General features: G+C 34.6%; 1 protein-coding gene and 1 long non-coding RNA gene across 2 annotated transcripts; both read left to right on the forward strand.

The window, feature by feature from the left end:
- The first annotated feature begins 9,180 nt into the window (after positions 1-9,180).
- On the forward strand, positions 9,181-9,783 carry LOC120577313 (uncharacterized). Its single transcript, XR_005643375.1, has 2 exons — positions 9,181-9,452; positions 9,537-9,783. It is a non-coding gene; the product is annotated as an uncharacterized lncRNA (long non-coding RNA).
- A 3,637-nt stretch (positions 9,784-13,420) lies between these two features.
- Positions 13,421-15,066, forward strand: LOC25501278 (RING-H2 finger protein ATL47). Its single transcript, XM_024771787.2, has 2 exons — positions 13,421-13,569; positions 13,657-15,066. Exon 2 carries the CDS (start codon positions 13,876-13,878, stop codon positions 14,881-14,883), a length of 1,008 nt encoding a protein of 335 aa, XP_024627555.1. The 5' UTR covers positions 13,421-13,569; positions 13,657-13,875; the 3' UTR covers positions 14,884-15,066.
- Positions 15,067-21,241: the final 6,175 nt, after the last annotated feature.

Here is a 21,241-nt window from a genome sequence, read left to right on the forward strand (position 1 = left end):
GCACTGTGTGAAGCAACAATGTTACAAAATATCAATCTATGTTATTGTAAAAAATAATAATATCATTCTGCGTTGAATGATGAAATATGTTATCGGATGAAAAATATCTTAATTTCTAATAACAACCATAAATTTAAACCAACTTCCTATGAATATAGAATATTAAGTGTCATACTTGTTGCATCATCCTAGCTAATTGGTGTTGCAATTATCAAGTGCCATACTTGAAAAACAACATTGTAAGGTGTTACGTGATTCATCCAATTTTTGCTCATCTTTGCAATCCCTTCCACTTTTCTTCTCTGTTACTTTGTTGTTTTGAACCCTAACTACCACAAGCCTTGCCATGGATTTTGATTCGCAATCAGAATTGGCTTCCACTGTGAAACCTCCCTCTCCCTCCACCGTGGTTGCACTCTCAAATAACAGTAATCCACCGAAAAAATCATTTGCTCAAGCTCTTGCAGCTACGACCGTGACAGACACATCTACACCATTACCAACTCCGATTATCCGTGGCAAGACGCTATGCATCCCAATCTCTGACGAGACCTATGCACAGGGAATTGAGGCTTGCAAGCGAAACCTCCGTGGCAGACTCATCTTGAATAAAGGAGACAAACCCTATGGATCGAGGGAGGTACAGACAAAGCTTCAACAACTTTGGACAAACATTGGCCCATGGAAGATGACGCCACTGGGAAAGGGCTACTTCGAGTTCTATTTTTCTTCCCATGATGATTTGCGAACAGTATAGTCCAAGGGAACATTAAACCTTAAGCCAGGCTTACTTCAGCTTTTTGAATGGTCCAAAAATTTTTGTGCGCGCACACAACGACAAACACATGCCCAGGTTTAGATCAGATTGCTTGAGCTGCCTCAAGAATATTGGATGGACCGCACGTTGAGAGAAATTGCAAGCGCAATTGGAACTCCGTTGCTTATTGATTCAGCCACTCAGAACCGAGTCTTCAGACACTATGCATGCGTTTTGGTGGATATGGACTCGTCAAAGCATATCTTCAATGAGGTAATGATTGAGAGGACATACTATTCTTTTGCAATTGGGGTTACCTACGAACGTTTGCCAGCATTTTGCACACACTGCAAAAACATTGGACACCATATCACTAGTGGTCGGTGGTTGCACCCCGTGAAGGACACGCATGTGATTGACAAAGGGAAAAAAGTATTGTTTCACAGAAGCAGCAGGTCGAAAAAATGGCAACCTAAGGATAATCCCAACGACATCGGGTCATCTATAGCCTTCGAAGCTCCGGCGGTCAATAGCGATGCAGCTGGCAGCTTAATATCGCAAGCGGATGCCACTGAATTACCAAAATAGTGTGTTCCCACAAGATCAGAACTTGAACACCGCACATATGTTGTTCCCATTCCTGTTGTTGCTACGGCTTTGCACCAAGACCATCCTGAAGATGAAACTTTGGACATACCTTTATTGAAGAACCAATACTGCAGCAAAGGCTCCCCATCACCTCAATTCATGTCCTGGAAAAAATATATGAAACTGCGGTCACATATGAAGATGACGCTACTGCCACAACTCAGCCCTCCTTTACTGATGTTATGGAGTTGGAAGCACACACTCAGACACACACTGCAACAAATGAAGCAAGTGACGAAATAACTGTTGTGATTATGCAAGATGACACTGCTCCTGTGTGTGTTGCTCCTGTTCAGCACCAAGAGATTCCAGTTTCGAAGAATGTCCAGAATGATTTGGATTTATAGGCACGTATTCGTGAATATGATCAACGGATGGCGGATGAAGGCTTCACACAAGTTTTATCCAAAAAGCAGCAACAAGCAGTTAAAAGGCAAGTGTTAGGAAAGGCTCCGTACAACACCCGGGCAAAGGGTACTCCTCCATCTTCTTCATCATGAATTTCCTTTATTGGAATGTCCGAGGTATCAGCAATTTTGATTCTAAAATTGCTTTACGAAATTTATTGCTGTCACATTAACCTAGTTTTCTTTTTATTGCGGAGCCGATGATATTGGAATAGTATTGAACCCGCCCACAGAGTTGCATCTTGATTTCTTTCGTGATAGACTAGGTTTTCCTAACTACATGTTACCTTATATCCATGTAGCCTGCTGCATTTTTTTTTTCTTTTCTTGTTTCTGAGGGTTTTGGCCTAGTCCCATCTTCTTGTACAGATTTTTCCTTTTTTTAATTAATTTTTAGAGTTTGGTGGCATAGGATGGAGGTTTCCCGAAGTGCCAACTTAGTTGGGATGTCGGTGTTTCCTCTTGATGCATGTCCTCTCTCCTTGCTTAGCAAAAAAAAAATGAATATAGAATATTTTATAAAACTATAATCGTTGTGAAGCCGTATAACTTTTTTAAGGAGTTAATTTATATGTCCTTTTCCCTGTGAGCATAGCTCAGTTGGTAGGGACATGCATTGTTATATGCAGGGACCGGGGTTCGAACCCCAGACACCCCCACTTATTCACCTTGAAAAAGTGAATTCAAGCCACTAAGCTACTTGACAAAAAAAAAACAAAATTATACGTCTTTTGTCTATTTATTCGTTATACTTTTTTTTTTTTGTAACCATGATATAGGTTCACAAATTTCACCATAGTTAGAGATGACTAATCTCTGTCAGGAATCGGTGGGGCACAAAAGGTGGGTTTTTCCCTTTCAATCGATTTTTTTTCTCGTACGCATGAGTCACGAAACAAACTCATGACCACATGTTTAAAGGGACCTAAAACTCTCACTACTTGGACTAATTCATTATTGATTTTGTTACACTTTTTATTCTTGCATTGAACATTCATCTCACCAGTTATGTTTATTTTGAAGATATTATTATAATTGTAAATTTAAATAAATTCAATTTAATATACTTACACGTGTATACGTGCACACAAACTTATTTAATATTTAACCCGGGCAACGCCGAGGCTCTAAACTAGTATAATATTATATCGACGTAATTTGAATTTTTTTTTGAAGAAACAAAAATGGTATATATTCACACTAACAAAGACACCTCTTTAACACAAGACGTATTAAAGAGGTCACTCAAAATACAAAGTGTCTGTCAAATAATTATAAAACAAGCATTAGCCGATACCCAAACAAGACAACGAGTCCGACCACCACTGCTGACAACCATATACTAAAGTGACATTATTAGCTCTCAACCACCAGTATAAATGAAATTTTACCTTTTCCATAAGCTCCGTAATGGAAGTGTATGAATTATTAAATAGTCTATTATTACGTTCATTCCACACTAACCAAACACAAAGAAGCCAAAGTAACTGGAGAAATGATCGACAAGCCCTCAAGCCACCTAAGTAATTAATAAATTGGAAAAAGTGAGCACAAAGACTTTGATGATCAACACCTGAAACACCAAGCCACAACTGAACTTGCTGTCAAAGGGAGCCAAAAATATCACAATGAAGAAACAGATGTTGAGCACTTTCGACCTGTTCACTTCCATGCATTTTGCTTACATGTTATGTTACTATCTGAGGCTTTGATCACCACATGACATTGATATGATGCTCATTATGATATACAAGCTTTCTCTAAGTTATGAATATTTGAGAAGTACATCTTAATTGATTATTTGTTGCTCTTGATATTCTTTTCCTTTGATGCAGAAATACATGGAAGATTCTTCCTTCCAAGGTAGCACTCCCTCTTTCTTATTGTTTCTCTCTCTTACCTTGATTAAACGTGTCACGCCATTTTATTTATTTAGTTCTTGTTTTTTTTCTCTCTTCAATTCTAGAGTGAAACATGAATGAAAAATTCTGAATCCTGAAAAATTCTTAATCTTCTTTGGCTTGAATCTAATGTTTTGTATGCATCCTGTACTTTTTATGTTCCTTATATGTGTATAGGTAAAAGTTGTTAATCACGCTTCTGATGCATTGCTTGTGGACAATTGCTGTTCCCACATATAGTATGGCTGTGCCACACCAGTAAAATACGAAAATGCCCTTCGGCAGTTAACTGCCGAAGTTTTTAGTGAACCGGCGGCAGCTAACTACCGAGGATTTCCTCGGCAGTTAACTGCCGAGGAAAATTGGACATAACCAGAACGCAGAAACTCAGTTTTCTTCATTCTTCAAAATTTCTTCCAAACCATCTAACTTCTCCAAATTCGATTTTTCAGCAAAATCAAGTGCATCATCTCCATTTAATCACAAGTAAGTATCTTGACTCATTTTTAATCATAATGTTAGTTTGGGTAGGTTTTTTTTAAAAAAAAAATGGTAGTTTTCATGTGGTTAGGGTTGATGTAGGAATTGACTTTTTTATGAGTGCATGTAGTTTATAATTGAATGTAGTTGGTTTAATTGATGATTGAATGATGTTAGGGTATAATGTGATTTTGATTGGTGGCAAAATAACACATTTTGAGTATGTTTGATACTTTGCACACAAAGTGTTTGATAAAATGTGTCAATGACAATTTTATTGATTATTTAGTTAGTTTAGGTATTGGATACGATCTTGATTGTAATTCGAAAACGTGTATGTTGAATTAAGTTGAATGCATATTGAAAAAGTGTATATTGAATTAGGTTGAATGTGTATATTGAATTATGTTTAGTTTAGGTTGAATGTGTATGATAATGCATTTGATTTTTTGCGTTTGAATGTTAATGATAATGTGTATGATAATGTTTAGGTTCAATCAATGTCTTTATTTTGGTAAAGTGGTTTAATGTGAAAGCGGTTATGTTTAGGTTATGTTTAGGTTGAATGTGAAAGTGTAGGTTTTGTTTAGGTTTACTGTTTGTTGATAAAGTGGTTGAATGATATTAATTTTTATTTTTTATTTTTTGTAGATATGGCCGATCAGGACCCCATTGATCCATCGAGGATGATTGGTGGTAGGCGTGCCATGACTCAGAGCCACCGCAGGGAGAGACAGAGTGCCCACATCCCAAAGAGGGGTAGAGGTCGGAGGGGAGATGGCTCAGGAAGCTCTCAGGCTACACAGCCTGAGGAGTCACATGTTGTTGACCCGTCACAGCCTGTTGACCAGACTGGGGTGGAGTACCTGAACTATCAGGATCAGGTACATCATGATGTGACGGACGGTGGATATGACCAGGATCATATACCACATGAGCAGGATGCAGGAGACGAGGATGACATTGCAGCAGCTGCTGCACCGGAGGTGTTACCTTCGGACCCTCCCTTTCCTGGTGGACCGGCTGACTTGTCCTTGCTCCACTCTTATGCCGGTCATGTGGCGTTGCCACTCTGGTAGAATTCAAATAATGTAAGTGTATTTTTTTTAATTGTTTTTTCTTTATGTTAAAATATTTTCTTTAATTTAAATGTGAGTTTGTTTAATTATTATATCCACTTTTATATGTGTTTTTTTAATTGGTTTTTCTTTATGTTAAAATATTTTCTTTAAATGTGTGTTTGTTTTTATTATTATATCCACCTCTATATGTGTTTTTTTAATTCTTTTTCTTTATGTTTAATTATTTTCTTTAAATGTGTGTTTGTTTTAATTATTATATACACTGTTATATGTTTATTTTTTTAATTCTATTTTTTATGTTTAATTGTTTTGTTTATATGTGTTTTTAATTATTATATACACTGTATACATTGTTATGTGTTTTTATGTTTAATTATTATATCCATATTTTTTTTTCTATTATTTCAGGTTCGTAAGACCCGCGTGCTTAAATCGATTAATCATGGGGCGAAGATTCTCACTCTCGGACGCCCTAACGGGAATGAGAATTGGTTTTGGGATGCGCTTCAGCAGAGCGGGCTACATGACTTGGTCTACTTGGGGTACTCCACCGTGCCTCATGCCCTGCTGCTTACTTTATGCGAGAGGTGGCATCCGGAGACCAGCACCTTCCACATGCCGATGGGGGAGATGACTGTGACATTGGATGATGTCGCATGTCTCACGCATCTTCCTATTGAGGGGCGGATGTTGGCCCATGGGAAGAAGATGCCCAAGCATGAGGGAGCGGCACTGCTGATGACGTATCTTGGTGTGGCCCAGCATGAGGATGAGAAGATCTGCAACCAGGAGTACGGTGGGTACATTAGCTACCCCAGGTTGAGGGACTTATATACCTCGTACCTTGGTAGGGCCAACGTATTGGCGGGTACGGAGGATCCTGAGGAGGTTGAGGAGCTGGAGAGGGTCAGGACATACTGCGTCCGGTGTTACCTTCTGTACTTGGTCGGATGCTTGTTGTTTGGCGATAGAAGCAACAAGCGCATCGAGCTGATATATTTAACGACCATGGCGGACGGCTACGCAGGGATGCGTAATTATTCCTGGGGAGCTATGACCCTCGCCTACCTATACGGCGAGTTGGCGGATGCATGTAGGCCTGGACACAGAGCGCTTGGGGGGAGCGTGACACTGCTCACTGTAAGAAAACTGAAATTTTATATTTATGTTAACTTTATTTTTTTGTGAACTTTTAATTTTTTGTTATATTTTTCCGTGCGTAATAATTTATAAATGTTATTTGTTTGGTTTGTGCAGGCATGGTTTTTGGCGCATTTTCCAGGGTTTTTCAGTGTTGATCTCAACACTGACTACCTGGAAAACTATCCGGTTGCAGCGAGGTGGAAGCTCCAGAAGGGTCATGGGGAGGGGATCACGTATCGGTCACTGCTCGATCGTATACAGTTAGATGATGTATGTTGGAGGCCGTACGAGGAGCACAGAGAGATCCATGACTTCGAGGAGGTTTTCTGGTATTCTGGATGGATTATGTGCGGCGTCCGTAGGGTGTACCGTCACTTTCCCGAGAGGGTTTTGAGGCAGTACGGATACGTGCAGACCATCCCCAGACATCCGACTGATGTTAGGGACCTCCCCCCGCCTTCCATTGTGCAGATGTTCGTCGACTTCCGCACTCACACGCTTAAGGCGGACGCTCGGGGTGAGCAGGCAGGAGAGGATACATGGCGGGTGGCGGATGGCTATGTCCTGTGGTACACTAGGGTGTTTCACCCTCAGATCTTGCCACCTATTCCAGGAGATCTTCCGAGGCCTGCAAATGAAGAGCAGAGCAGTGGCAGCGGTATGAGGCGAGAAGCTCGCCTGACACCTATGACATGGTTAGTGGCGTTGTTGCCTACGCTGATGCGCAATTAGGCCAGGAGGAGGTCATGAGCATGACCCCTCAGCAGTGGTATGAGGCCATGACCCATATGAGGGAGCAGATCGCGCCGATTTTGACCAGGAGGAGAGCCCAGAGGCCGAGGAGGAGGCACCATCATCAGGATCAGGACCAGTAGTACTATTTTCCTTTTTTAGGACTTATTTTTTAGTTTTAGTCTTTTGATGACATTGAGTTATGTATATTTGTATATTTGTATATTTCTACTTTGATGACATTATTTTTAATTTCATGGGCTTTTTTTACTTTGTTTAATGTACAAAAATGTTGGTTTAATTAAGTTGTGCATTTGCACCAATATTTATTTGTTATTTGAACTGTTATGATGAATTTTAAAACTTTCTGTAAAAATACTGTTAGAATGATTTTGAAATGTTTTATAGATGAAGATTTCCTCGGCAGTTTACTATCGAAATTGTTTAAGTTCAGATTTCCTCGGCAGTTAACTACCGAGGTTTTCCTCGGCAGTTAACTGCCGCCGGTTGCCTAAAAACTTCGGTAGCAAACTGCTGAAAGACATTTTCGTATTTTACTCGTGTGGCACAGCCAAACAAAATGTGGGAATAGCAATTCTCTTGCTTGTGCTACATCCATTTTTTTACCGTTTTCATGTGTATAGGTGGAGAAAGTTATCAGCGAAATTGGGGGTGATATGTCTCTCTAGACTCTAGTAGTCCAAGGCATTGGAAATGACACACTGAACAACTTTACATCTCTTCATGCTTACTGATCGGCTTTCTCTTGATTCTTTAATTATCTAACAATCGGTTCAATCAATGGCTAAACTTAGTCTTTGCTTCTTTTATTGTTTCACCACATTACAAATTACAATGCCAAGAGAAATGAAGACTTACCTGATATTGGTTTTAGTCGGTGTTAAGCTAATGAAGTCAGATATCAAATGGTTTTTGTTTACAAAATCTTTTTGTTAATACAACGTTCTCAAAATTCTATGTTTTCCATTGCCGTAAAATTCATTCATAAAATCAACCAGTACATAGTTCAAGTTATTCTCATCTCAACTCAAGTCTAAAAAATAATGGTTGAGTCAGAATATCCTTTATTATAAAAGTTAGACTTGGTTAACTACTATATTTGTCCTAATTCACCCTACTTTGCCCTAATCCCTAGCATTTTTCCCTCCTAAACATGTACTAATTGCTAATCTAATCTCATCCGTTCAAACTCTATTTTCTCACTTGATCACACCCATTGATTCAAACTCTAAAAATGTTCTCTCATATAACTTAGTTAATGCAATTGAAAACGTATTAAATGCTAATCAAGTCGGTCAACAACCCCCTACATTAATTGCTAATCTAATCTCACCCGTTCAAACTCTATTTTCACACTTGATCACATCCGTTGATTCAAACTCTGAAAATGGTCTCTCATATAACTTAGTTAATGCAATTGAAGACGTAATAAATGCTAATCAAATTGGTCAACAACCCCTGCACTAATTGCTAATCTAATCTCACCCGTTCAAACTCTACTTTCACACTTGATCACACCCGTTGATTCAAACTCTCAGCCGTAGATATCATATAGAAGAGAACATGTTTGCCCTAATTTTCCCTAATCCCTAGCATTTTTCCCTCCTAAACATATATTTATTGCTAATCTAATTTCACCCGTTGATTCAAATTTTATTTTCACACTTAATCACACTCATTGGTTCAAACTCTATTTTCAAACTCCTCATTTTCTCTCATATAACTTAGTTAATGTCAATTGAAAACGAATAGCACACTTTTAGTGCGATTGAAGACATAGTTAATGCTAATCAAGTCAGTCAACAACCCCCTACGTCTCAGCCGTAGATCCCATAACAACCCCCTACGGGTCAAGCTAGCATTTAGCCCTAAACACTCTAAGTTTTCCTTCCCTTTCTATCATTTAATGCGACCATGAATGAGAATAAATACAAATAATGACAAACATGAATGATAATAAATACAAATAACTACAACAATAATTACAAGAATATTGACTTCTATCACTCCCAACTAACCATTAAACACTCAAGCGTTTATCATGACCTTTGATATAGATTTATGCAATGAATATGAGATTCAAACTACTCAATCATCGTCCTCTATGTACACATATAACTATGATTCAAACTTTCCATTCCACTCTATATATACACGTGCGTTGACACCCTCATTTGTTTGTAGTTTACATACAACTATAACGAATTCTATCAACGTATCATCAAACCTCTAATGGCTGAACATGATGTTGAAACCATGTTGGTGTTGCATTCCTTGAAAGGTTAGTAATCTATTTATGTTTGATGTTTATTCTGCGTGTTCATTCGAACTTTAATATAACATTTTTTTCTTCATGTTTTTACAGCCCCATTCGATCCAATTACGATCAAAATTGTCCGTGTGAAGGTTGAGTCCGTCAAACAAAATTGAGATTGGTTGCGTGTAATTTGCATTTGTGCAATTTTGGTCCTGTTGGCATTTTGCATATGTTCAAATTGCAACTTTATTCAATGTTGCTGGATTATTTTTATTTTGGTTGCAAGTATACTTTTAGTTATCATCTAATGCCCTTATGTTGATGGTTTTGTAATCCAAATTAAGTATTTTATCAATCCTCATGACTTCGTTTGTGTTATAATCAATTTACAATTGTTGCTACAGATCCAGTTTTCATCGTTATAAGCTGCAACTTAATAGCAAATACCATATTATAAGTTAGTTTGGTAAGGGATGATGTTAAAAAGAAAAGGCATTCCTTTAGATTTCATCAAATACACTAATGAATTTTGACTTAGTGTGATATAAAGCCAACCAATCTCACTTTTCATCTCTATCGTATAATTATAAGGGTTGGAACTTGATACAATCTTTTAAGGATTAGAACTTTATACAGTTACAAATGCATAGTGTGGAAACAAGCATATATAAACAAATGGATATTCGATTGATCTATTAACTACCAACTAATATGAGAAGCATATAGGATACATAATTAGAACAAAGTTCTTCCGACACTTATCAATGGATAAAAAGTCATTTGCATGATAATTTCTAACGTGTTCAGTACTACTATGCGAGTAGCAAATGCTGTCACACTAATGAAAGAGTGCAAAGTAGATTTAAATTGACAGTTTATTATGACATTAATTCTTATTGACCAAATTCTTATTGTCTAAGGTGACTCTTACGTTTACTTATGAGATGCAGAATGAGTATTAATGTAATTAGTAAACGTGATGGAATTGACGGCGTCACAATTAATAGGAGACAATCAGAATTATTAGCATTAAGATCAAATGTTAGACTTCTAAGTGGTGCATCTGATATGGATATAGAAGAAAGAAGAGTGTTCTCCCTATCAAATGTCGTTAACCATGAAATATTTCGTAACGTATGATGATGAATGTAAAACGTTAACAATAACTAGATTATGACCTTATCGATTTGTTATCATTATTTTAAATTAGGGCTAACTTAAACTTTATCATGCTACTTTTATTGGTTACTATACATTCATTATGTTATAACTTATTCGTTTATATTTCATTTGGTAAGTCTAGTAATTATATAATTGCGTGCCTTCTTTCACTAGGTTTACCTAGGTTCATACAAAATTGCCTTAGATTAGTTGTGTGAAAAGGCAGCGAAGGATGTGAGATAAATGGAAAAACTTAAACAAACCAATGATCTTTGCCTCCTTTCTGCAGTTGTGATTTGTCATCGTACACCACTACACACACCGGAGTATATTAGAGAGCAAATAATGGCATTTGAAACCATAGTCACACGGTTCACAAGTCGCATCGGTAAGTGGTACGGGTTCGGATACGCAAATTTTAATGAACCGGTTTGCAGAAGTACCTAGCTGAGTTTAACCACCTAACTGACTGACTAACTCAGTTAGATTTGGAGTTAGTGTTATACTTTCCCTTAAGTTGGGAGGTGTAATTTTGAAGTTAAAACTTGGGAAAGGGCCTTGGTAAGTGAGCATGCCAATTGAGCTTGTGAATTCACATGAATGAGCTTTAAGAAGCATGTTTGAACATACATGCATGACCGATATGGTTTTAGGCCAAATGTATTGTAGAAAGTCTATCCCATAATATCATGGATGATTGGAAGGTTATGTCAAAATCTCTTGATAGTTGTTTGAGCCCTAACTGTTTGGAGGTGACAGATGCCAAAGCTCTATACTCAAAAACCTGAAGTTGATCTTCTTGAATGTGATTGATTTGTCCTTGGTTAAGACATAAACTGATTAATTTTGTTGACTAGAAATGTGTGATTTCTGGTCATGAAATTGTCAAGTACATCAGGCGACCAATTAGACGTATATAAAGTCATTGAAATGCATGTAAGGTTCCATTATGGATGCCTTTTGGTGATTTAGCTATATCAAGGTCTAGAAGTATTTTAAGTCACCAATGATCTTTAATTTGAAGTGTGCTTCCATCAACATTTGTGTGGTGTGAATAAGAGTAAAGCTCGGACATGCAATGGTGATCTCAAAGCATTTAAGAACTATAGAAATTGCACTTGATTCAAATTTCTTAGATATGCAGATGATTCTGCAACATTGTTCACTATTCTTGTGTCTAGAGGGTACCAATATAGCGTGAAACATTTGTGTTGAGCTTCATCTTGAAGAAAAATAGCTGGAACACTGACTTATCGAAGGAAAGTGTAAAAATTGACCCTGAAGTAAAAGATTAATGAAATCACATGCGAAAGATCATAGAGTACTCGGATTGAAGATGTTCAATCAAAGGTAGAACAACACCGCGATTAAAGTTGTTCAAAGTTCAGAATTGGATCTTCCTCTAACGGAGTTGGTAAGGATTCATCCACAAAACCGAACTTGTTTCTTCCAATGAGTGTCATTTTGATGGCACGACGCCATAAATTGAAGTTCTCGCCAATCCAATATCATAGAACTTCGTAAGTTTATTTGTGAGTGAAACAATTTTCGTTTCTCACAACAAAAATCATAAAACTTCGTTTGTTGTCTAGAAGGAAAAACTCAATTTTCAAACACTAAAAAAACATGGGATCAAAGTATTCTTTAAACTAAAATCCATCCACAAACGTGAAAACGTAACATTAACGCAGTTAGCTTTGAGTAGGGATGATAAAATAAATCCAAAAATGTGGATAAAGTCTGCCACAACCTACAAGCATGGGATGAATAGATTAATGGATATTAACGGATAAAATAAATTGATATTTCAATTACATGTTACTTAATGAATACATGGGAGGAAATAATAGTATCCATACCCGTAGTTATCCGTAGTTAATAAATTAGTGAAATAACTAAAATATGATATTACTTAAACATAATTTTTTTTTTAACAAACTTAAACATAAATATTACCTACATGAAGGAAACCCACTATGATTTCTGATTTGTAGCAATTCATCGTTTGATTAATAATTTTTTTTGTCAAAGTGAGAGTGTAATCTATTGATATTTTTACGCGTTAGTACTCCTTTTTCGTTTTTAAAAGAGGGGGAAGAAATTCTACATAATTATCAAAAATAAAATAAAATAAAACAAATTATAATTTATTTATTTTTTTTGAAAAAATTTATATCAGTGATTGTCTAATATCAGATATCTGCACGAATATAAGACTAGTACATTTGTCAAACTTTTTTCGGCAGAACGAATAGTACGTAGATGACTACTAAACACATTTGTGGATACCCAGTGTCATCTCTAGCTTTGAAGCAATATGACATTCTATAAATTGAACTTATGGACAAAAAAAAAAAAAAACTCATGAACAATTTTTCCATCTAAAAATGAACTTTTCTAAAGTCCAAAGACCCCTAAAAAAATGAGTCTAAGTGTATTTTCGGTTCAACTTCTAGAGGGGCCGTTATTAATTCTGGAGATGTAGAATTGATTCTAACATGTTTGATTCTTGTCGAGTAGAATTGATTCTGCCTCCATAATTGATTCTACTTAAAACTACAATTTGTAGTTTTTTATTCTATAATTGATTCTCACACACATTTAAAGTTCAACTCAGTTTTTCATAAATGTATACAAACACAAATGACTTTTAACCAAAATTATTTTTAACAAAAATCAATTCTTATCAAAATCAATTTTGCTCACCGCACAACCAAACACATGCTAAGTGTTGTACTAGCCAAAATAGGGGTGTGTCAAAACAAGAATCCTAGAACTTATTTTCTAAATAAGCCCACAATCCATTGTGTCTTATGTTGGATAAAGGGATCCAAAACCAAAACAAAGACCTTAGATTTTGGAAGTGACTCCGTTTTCCGTTCCTCTTTCACCTGTCTGTCTGTAACACAGAAACAAGTAGCTGCTGTGACAATCATCATTTTCAACAATTAAGGTTATTCAACCTTCAACCTTAAACCATGTAAGTTCTAACTACCACACTATACTACTCTTCAGTAACCTACACAAATTTCAATAACCATTTTTTCATTTTTATTTTTATTTTTAGGCTTGCAAGAATTGAAGTTCTATTAATTGTTTTTCACAATGCATGATTTGGGTTGACCTCAAAATAAGCAAAGATTACATCTTTGTTTCAAACAAACATCATCATTTGAACAAATGTATTGGGTTCAAACTCAAATCTGTCATAGCAGTCATGTTGCTATTTACACCCCCACTATAATTTCCAAATCTTCTTGTTGTTGGTGTTGTTCTAGTGATTAGAATGAACCATTTAGTTATTTTCATCATAGTGATTCTAGCTATTGTGTTTTTCATTTCTGGTATCCTTCAACTGTTTGTTAGATTTCTCATAAGAAAAAGATCTTCTTTATCAAATTCTCAATCCAATAATAACTACCCTCAAATGTCTGAACCTGATCCTTATCAAAGACAATTGCAACAACTCTTCAATCTTCATGATTCAGGTTTAGATCAAGCTTTCATTGATGCTTTACCAGTTTTCCTTTACAAAGAGATAATAGGTTTGAAGGAACCATTTGATTGTGCTGTTTGTCTTTGTCAATTCACAGAACAAGACATGTTGAGATTGTTGCCTCTTTGTAATCATGCTTTTCATATTGATTGTATCGACACGTGGCTTCTTTCGAATTCAACTTGTCCTCTTTGTAGAGGGAGTCTTTATGAACATGGATTTGCCTTTGAAAATCCTGTGTATGATTTTGAGAGTTTAAGGGAAGAAGATAGGGTTTTTGATAGTGTTGTTTGTGATGCTGCTTCTGTTAACAAGCATGCAGAAAATCATATAATGAGTGGGAAAAGGGTTTTTTCTGTTAGGCTTGGGAAATTTAGAAGCTCAAATAATGGAGAGGGGGGTGTGGAAAGAAATGAAGGAGAATGTAGTAGTACAACTAAAAGTATTGTTGATGATGTAAGGAGATGCTATTCAATGGGTTCTTACCAATATGTTGTTGCTGATTCAGATTTGGTAGTGGCTTTGTGCCCTAATAAAGGTGAGGGAGGAGGAAATAGTGCTAGTATGAGACAATTGAAGGGAGGGTTTGGTCAAAATGGGAATTGTTCCATTGTTGGTGGAGATGTTGAGGGGAAAAAAATGAATGTTGCTAGGAAAGGTGAAAGTTTTTCTATATCAAAGATTTGGCTTTGGTCTAGGAAGGATAAGGTATCAAGTTCATCACACTCTCATATGGTTAATTCTAATCTCACTTCAACTTTGCCATGGATGAATAGAGAGATGAAGGAAGCAACTTAGTATTTTGTATTTTAGATAACTTTCAAATTTTCAATGAGTTCATTCTATGAACTCATTTTCTTTCTTTCTTTTTCATACTATTCTGATTTTACTCTTTTATTGGTTATACTTGTAAATTATGCTATATACATTTAATTAAGCTATATGTCCTTTGAATGAGAATTGATCTTGTGTGCATGGAAAGTATATCTCTTTTATACAAAATCCAATTTCTGAACTATAATGTAATATTACCCTCGTAATTATTTATTAGATAGACAAATGTTAGTATGTTAATTGTTTTATCTGTATTTTATCCTTCATTATGATTTAAACCGAGATCCGTTAACTTCTTTAACTCCTTTGACATTAGCTCAAACTAGTTGAACTAGCCAACACTCATTTACCTTTGAAATTTCCTATAAAGATTTGTCAAAATCAAACATGTGTTCTGTTCATATGATATTCTTAGAAATTTTAGTTGGAAGATGTTATGTGAAAATGAAAACAAGAGTGAGAGAGAGTAATAATTAGCAAAACCAACAGTTAGACCATATGATTTCAAAAAGTTTATGAAGGTGGGCCCTTGATGCCACTATGATGTAATGTTTTATGTGTGACAAAAGTGATATTTTTAGCAAATTACTTGCAATGAGTAAAGTGAAGTCAAAATTGGGAGTTGCTTTTTGGATGCTTTGGTTTCCTCTAGAGGTTTGCTTTAATTAAACCTATGAGTTGAAAAGAAGTAAAAGGAAAAACAAAAGGATTGCATAGCTTCTCTTTCTTTCTGTTTAAGCTTTCCCTTTTGGTGTCGGCTTAGCATTACATTTGATTACCAAAATGATAAGATGGATGAAAAGTTGGATTGAGATTTTTTTTCTCAGCAGGATAGGAATAGGGACTTATTAAGTGTTAAGAGTAAGACTCTAGACATGATAGCAGTTTTCCTGTTAGTTAGTGCTACACTGCTACAATCTACTGCTTCCAATCTGATTATTCCACATTTGGTCCTTTGAACTGTGGCCTTTTTCGAATGAATATCTAAATATTTTTTTAAATATGTCAAAATCGATTTTACACGTTGAATGTCAATTTCGGGCATGAACATTCCTCAGAGATGCATGTTCAATTTCAGGCATGCATTGGTATCCGACACTATGACAATGACACTTAAATCGAATTATACTATTTTCTCAAATTATTATCGTTGTCTACGTGTCAATATCTTTATTATGTGAGTATTTTCCGTAGTTGTTGATACTAAAGTAGCAGCCCCTTTGGTTCAAATGTTAGCTAATGAAAAGTTCTTTCTAATTATTTGTTTAAAATAGCTTGTGTTTTGAGACAAAAGCACATTCCATGACAATCACACATCAAATTATTTGTTTAAAATTTATCAGCACACCTCAAAAGCTCTTTCTAATGAAAAGCATACATGTGAAGAGCAAGGCTGAACCATATAAAAGGCAGAGAAAACAGAAATAGCTTCTGTTTTGAGACAAAAGCACATTCCATGTTGTTTTGTAGCATTTAAGTCAACTCTTTGCACCAATAAAGGCAAAAAAAACAAGGGAGCCTTGATGTTGATGCTGACCCAGGAGACGAAAATTTGGAAGGTTGTCGAGCCACATCATTATTTGACCTATAATGGTCCACATTAAGTAGGTAGTCACTGATGGAAAATACATCACTAGAGGAGTGGAGTGTGAACGGAAAATTGGAGCTTAAAACTGTTAATACCGGTAAAAATAAAAATAAAAATTGAGAGGGGTGATAATAATTTTTGAATTTTACAAATTGACACATACATACTCTTTTCTTAGAGATTATGATGTGACACATTAAATAAACATGTAGCATTTCAGTGAATCTCACTTTAATATCGTCATACCAAAATATGTTAACGGAGAGGATCTTAACTCAATGGAGATAACATTTTGTCGATTTGCAAAAATTTTAAGCTATTGACTCTAGCTCAAAAATGTGATGATCAATTTGTCATAATAAAAATGATTCTATTGAAAGAAAATAAAATATTTGTATAGTATGGGGTGGTTGGCTTTGGCTGCATCCAGGAGGTTTCAATTTCATATAGAGAAGATACCGACACTGCAAGAAACAAATTTGTTTTCGTTTCATAAATAATTAAACCAAGTCGTCACTATATATAAACCAATGTCACTGATCACTCTCAACTCAATAATCAATAAAATGAAAAAGAATAACATTGGTCAAGTTTGAGGTGGGACGAATAAAGCAAAGAGTGGTTGAGTTGCTTAGCCTTTGGATGACAACATAAAATTGTTAAGTTTCATTGAATGAATATAGAAAAGTTTCAGCATGCAGACTTGCTTGTGGTAGTGTATCTATTTATTTGTTTATAGAAAGGAAAGTTTATTTATTAATTAAATGAGGTAATGAAACACTACTTACATCATTTAGAAGAATCGTAAGGGTCTTGCTAATCATTGCCCTGAGGGCAATGGTTAAGGAAATCAAAAATACGATGTTTATATTGGTTTCAACAACATTTTGACTTTTAAAAAATTAAATTTATCCTTTTTTATCATTTTCCAATGCTATATTTCTATTTTTATCCCTTTATCCAATACCCAAGGACAATGGTTAGCATTCTCCTTTAAGTAAAATACTAGGAGCTTCTGAGGAGCCCCTTCTAGACATGACAAGTAACCCTTATATGCTATGAAATTCTCGCAAGAGATTCCTCAATCTTGTTGCTAAGGAGTAAATAGGTGGTTGTCTTTTGACCCTCCTATTTGACCCATGTTCCATAAATATCTATCGAAGGGCTTATGAACACGCAAAAAAATGATCGGGAGTTACGAACTTAATGGTTTTGAAAGGATTTTGTCCATTTTAATGGTAATGCGAAGGGTCTAAAAGTGTATTTGGAATAAGGGTTTAGGAGGGGGAAGGGAAGAATGTGTTTAACTTTCCTTTTTAAAGTACAGACAATATAAAATTATTCTTTTAAATCAATCAATAGTGTGTATATATATATAAAATAAGTTTTTTTAGGCCACATGTTACTTCCATGTTAATTCTCAATATTTTAACTTTGATTAAAAACTATTTTGATTTTCATAAATATCTCAACAAACTACATATGTTACTTTAATAGCTTTTTTCTTATAAAAAATAAATAAATGATATCCATTCATTTAAATTGATAGAGTATATCGATACGATACAAATTTAAAATAGCTAAAAACAAAAAAGATGAATCTACGAACAAACTCACATCATCCATGTTAATAACATAAAACGGCAGAGTTCAAGCAAATCTTTCAAGCTGAATCAAATAAATACCACACTAAACGGGAAATAAAAAACACATTGTACGAAGATAAGAAATCAAAATAAACAAAGTCTTGCTAGACGACGAATCATAAAAACAAACGAAAGAAAACTGAGAAAGAAAAACAATCCGGATGGACGATTTCTGGTCAAAGTTGACCCTAAATCATCCCTTTTTGATAGATCAATAAGAATTTGTTTACATTACTTTGATCTTATCCACTAAATATTTTCATTTAATTTTTTTATTAATTTATAATATTTTAGGTAACATAAATATCTCACCAAACTTAAAATATAATTCCTTTAAAAAAAACTAAATATAAATTTTCATTATATCCAACAAAAGATACTTTTTTTTAAACTAAAAGATACTTTTTTTTAAAGACAAAAAATACATTGTTAGAAGTTTCTAATTTTGTTTTACAATATTTTTCAGGAATTATAATTATTTAATCTAAATTCTATTTTTTCTATTTTATAAAACAACAACTACCTTCTCTTGAGGATCAAGATTTTCAATAATGTACAACTATTAGTCATCTCATATCACCTCATAACTCGTCGTCCAATATAGTTCATTATAGTCAGTCATCAGACTGATATATCTATCAGGTCACTCCTTTGCATTATCTCGACAGCGTCGTCTCCATAGCGGGCAAGTGGGAGGAATTGGACAACCATCCTTTAAATATATTATCATAAAATGGTTGTCATTCACATGTGCCAGACACATCAATCACTCTCTATGTGACGGTGCATCGTATAAAGGGAAAAAGGTTTCTGATCGCTTTTTCTCAATGGACAGTAGACCAACCATGTGTTTGTATCTTTGTGCAATGAGGAAACTCATATCCGGCATGGTCATCCATTTATCTGGTGGTGCAGGACCAATACCGCAAAATATTAGAGCGACTAAGACCTCTTTATATCGCCTATTCACCCCAATCAAACGTCGATAACGCGCATTTTCTTCACCGATAAGCTCTTTGTGAAGCTGGTAACAGATCATCTGGTGATAATCAATAGTCTAGTTATGTAGGCCCGCAACTGCACAAAACCCACAATGGCCATCACCAGGTACATCCACCACATTTTCAATAGATTCATGCATCCAATGTAGGATTTGGTCTTTGTGTGGTATGTGGACTATAACCAAAATTGGCTTAGGAGGATTAGGAGACATGTTGCTTTTCCGTACACTTTTTCTACTTGTCCCTATTGAATTTGTTTGTGAAGCATGTGTCTGTTGATCCTAGGAGTCAACAATCTCCTAGAGCGAAGACGATCGTTTTGTCGACTGAATGATATGTTTATTTTTCTTTGGAGCTTCTTTAGTGGTGACATTTTTTGGCGGTGGTCACATAAAGGTCGTCTTCGGGAAAAGAAAAAAAAAACTGTCGAAATTGTTCTTTGATATGCGCCTTCATGTTGTATTCAACGTCATTGAACTGAGCCTACATTATGTTAAAAAACCTGTCAGGTAGAATGTTGTTGAAAAGTAGATTTTTCGGAATATATAATCTGAAACACGTAAATAATTTTCAGATTGTATATTTCAGATGTTGTTTCACCCAACTCTTGTCAATAATGGAAATCAAACATGGTTGCCTTCAAGTTTTGACTAGTTTCGAATTTTATAATCATAAACAAGTTCAGTTTATAAAATCCGAACCAAAGATAAATTTGGAAAAAAATAATAATAAAGTGCGCGAGAATGACATAGGGTGGGTAAAGTAATAGTCAAATATGAATATATATATATATATATATATATATATATATATATATATATATATATATATATATATATATATATACATATATACATACACACACTAGTGTTGTCATATTTGCAAAGTTGAACAAATGTCATAGTGGTAGTCGTAGAGCACTTGTAATTTTTTGTCCATATTTGTCGAATAAAATAACAAAGCTTTAATAACAAACATTATAATTATTCAGAAGTCCTAGCTCAACTGGTAAAATGCCGAAATTGTTAGGCCGGATATCATGACCGGGGTTTGAACCCTGGTACCTCCACTTGTGTGTGTGAGTTTATAATGGCTTTGCCATTTCGTCTATCTACCAAAAAAAAAACAAACATTATAATTATTTTCTCAAAAACTAAAATGAAACAAACATTATAAAGTTTTTTTTTTTTGCTCTTTTAAAAAATTTGTATATTTTTTATTAGGGGTCTATCTTTACTATAAGAGTCAGGTCTCCAATTTTATATGAACGGCCTTGACTTTTGCGTATGTATCCATTAATTTAGAGAACTTAAAATATCAAATTATTTTATCTGTGTGTATCCGTTAAACTATCCACTTTATGTTAACGATGGATTTTATCCGTGATATCATGCATATAATATTTTATCCCTAACTGCTGCTATTATTATTATTATTATTATTATTATTGTTTTTCTTCATAAGTTATCATTACTATGATACTCATTTGATATTCTTTATTGGGTAAGATAAGTTTTTAGTTCCTATAGAAATATAGTCAATTTTGTTTTTAATCTTCATAATCAAAAGTGATATGTTTTGGTCCCTTCGGTACGTAGTTTTAGTTCATGTTCAATTAATTATTTTTTAAGGAATGTTAAATTGAAATTTGTTTAGTTATATTTAAAATTTAAATTTTTTACTGAATTTTTACAAACTTCTTTAAAATATTATAAAAAGATCCTCCACAAAATATTTGCTCAAAATTTGATTTTAAGGTCCAAATTTTCATTTGTTTTATAAAATTTTGGTGTTTAAATAAATTCATATTTAATTCATTAGAAGTTAAAAAAATTTAATTTTTTATAACAGATTTTATAATGTTTTTAACATTTCTGTAAAATATTATTAAAAAATTTAAAAATTTAAACATAATTAAGCAAATTTTAATTTAACACGAACTAAAACTACGTCTTGAAAATTTTCATATGGACCAAAATCTGTCACTTTTTTTTTATGAGGACTAAAAACAAAATCCGCTATATTTATAGGGACTAAAAATTTATTTAACCCTTATTTATTTATATAGTTTTTGTTCTTTTAACAAC

The sequence above is a fragment of the Medicago truncatula genome, chromosome 8 (assembly GCF_003473485.1).
Source record: "Medicago truncatula cultivar Jemalong A17 chromosome 8, MtrunA17r5.0-ANR, whole genome shotgun sequence".
Lineage (NCBI taxonomy): Eukaryota > Viridiplantae > Streptophyta > Magnoliopsida > Fabales > Fabaceae > Medicago > Medicago truncatula.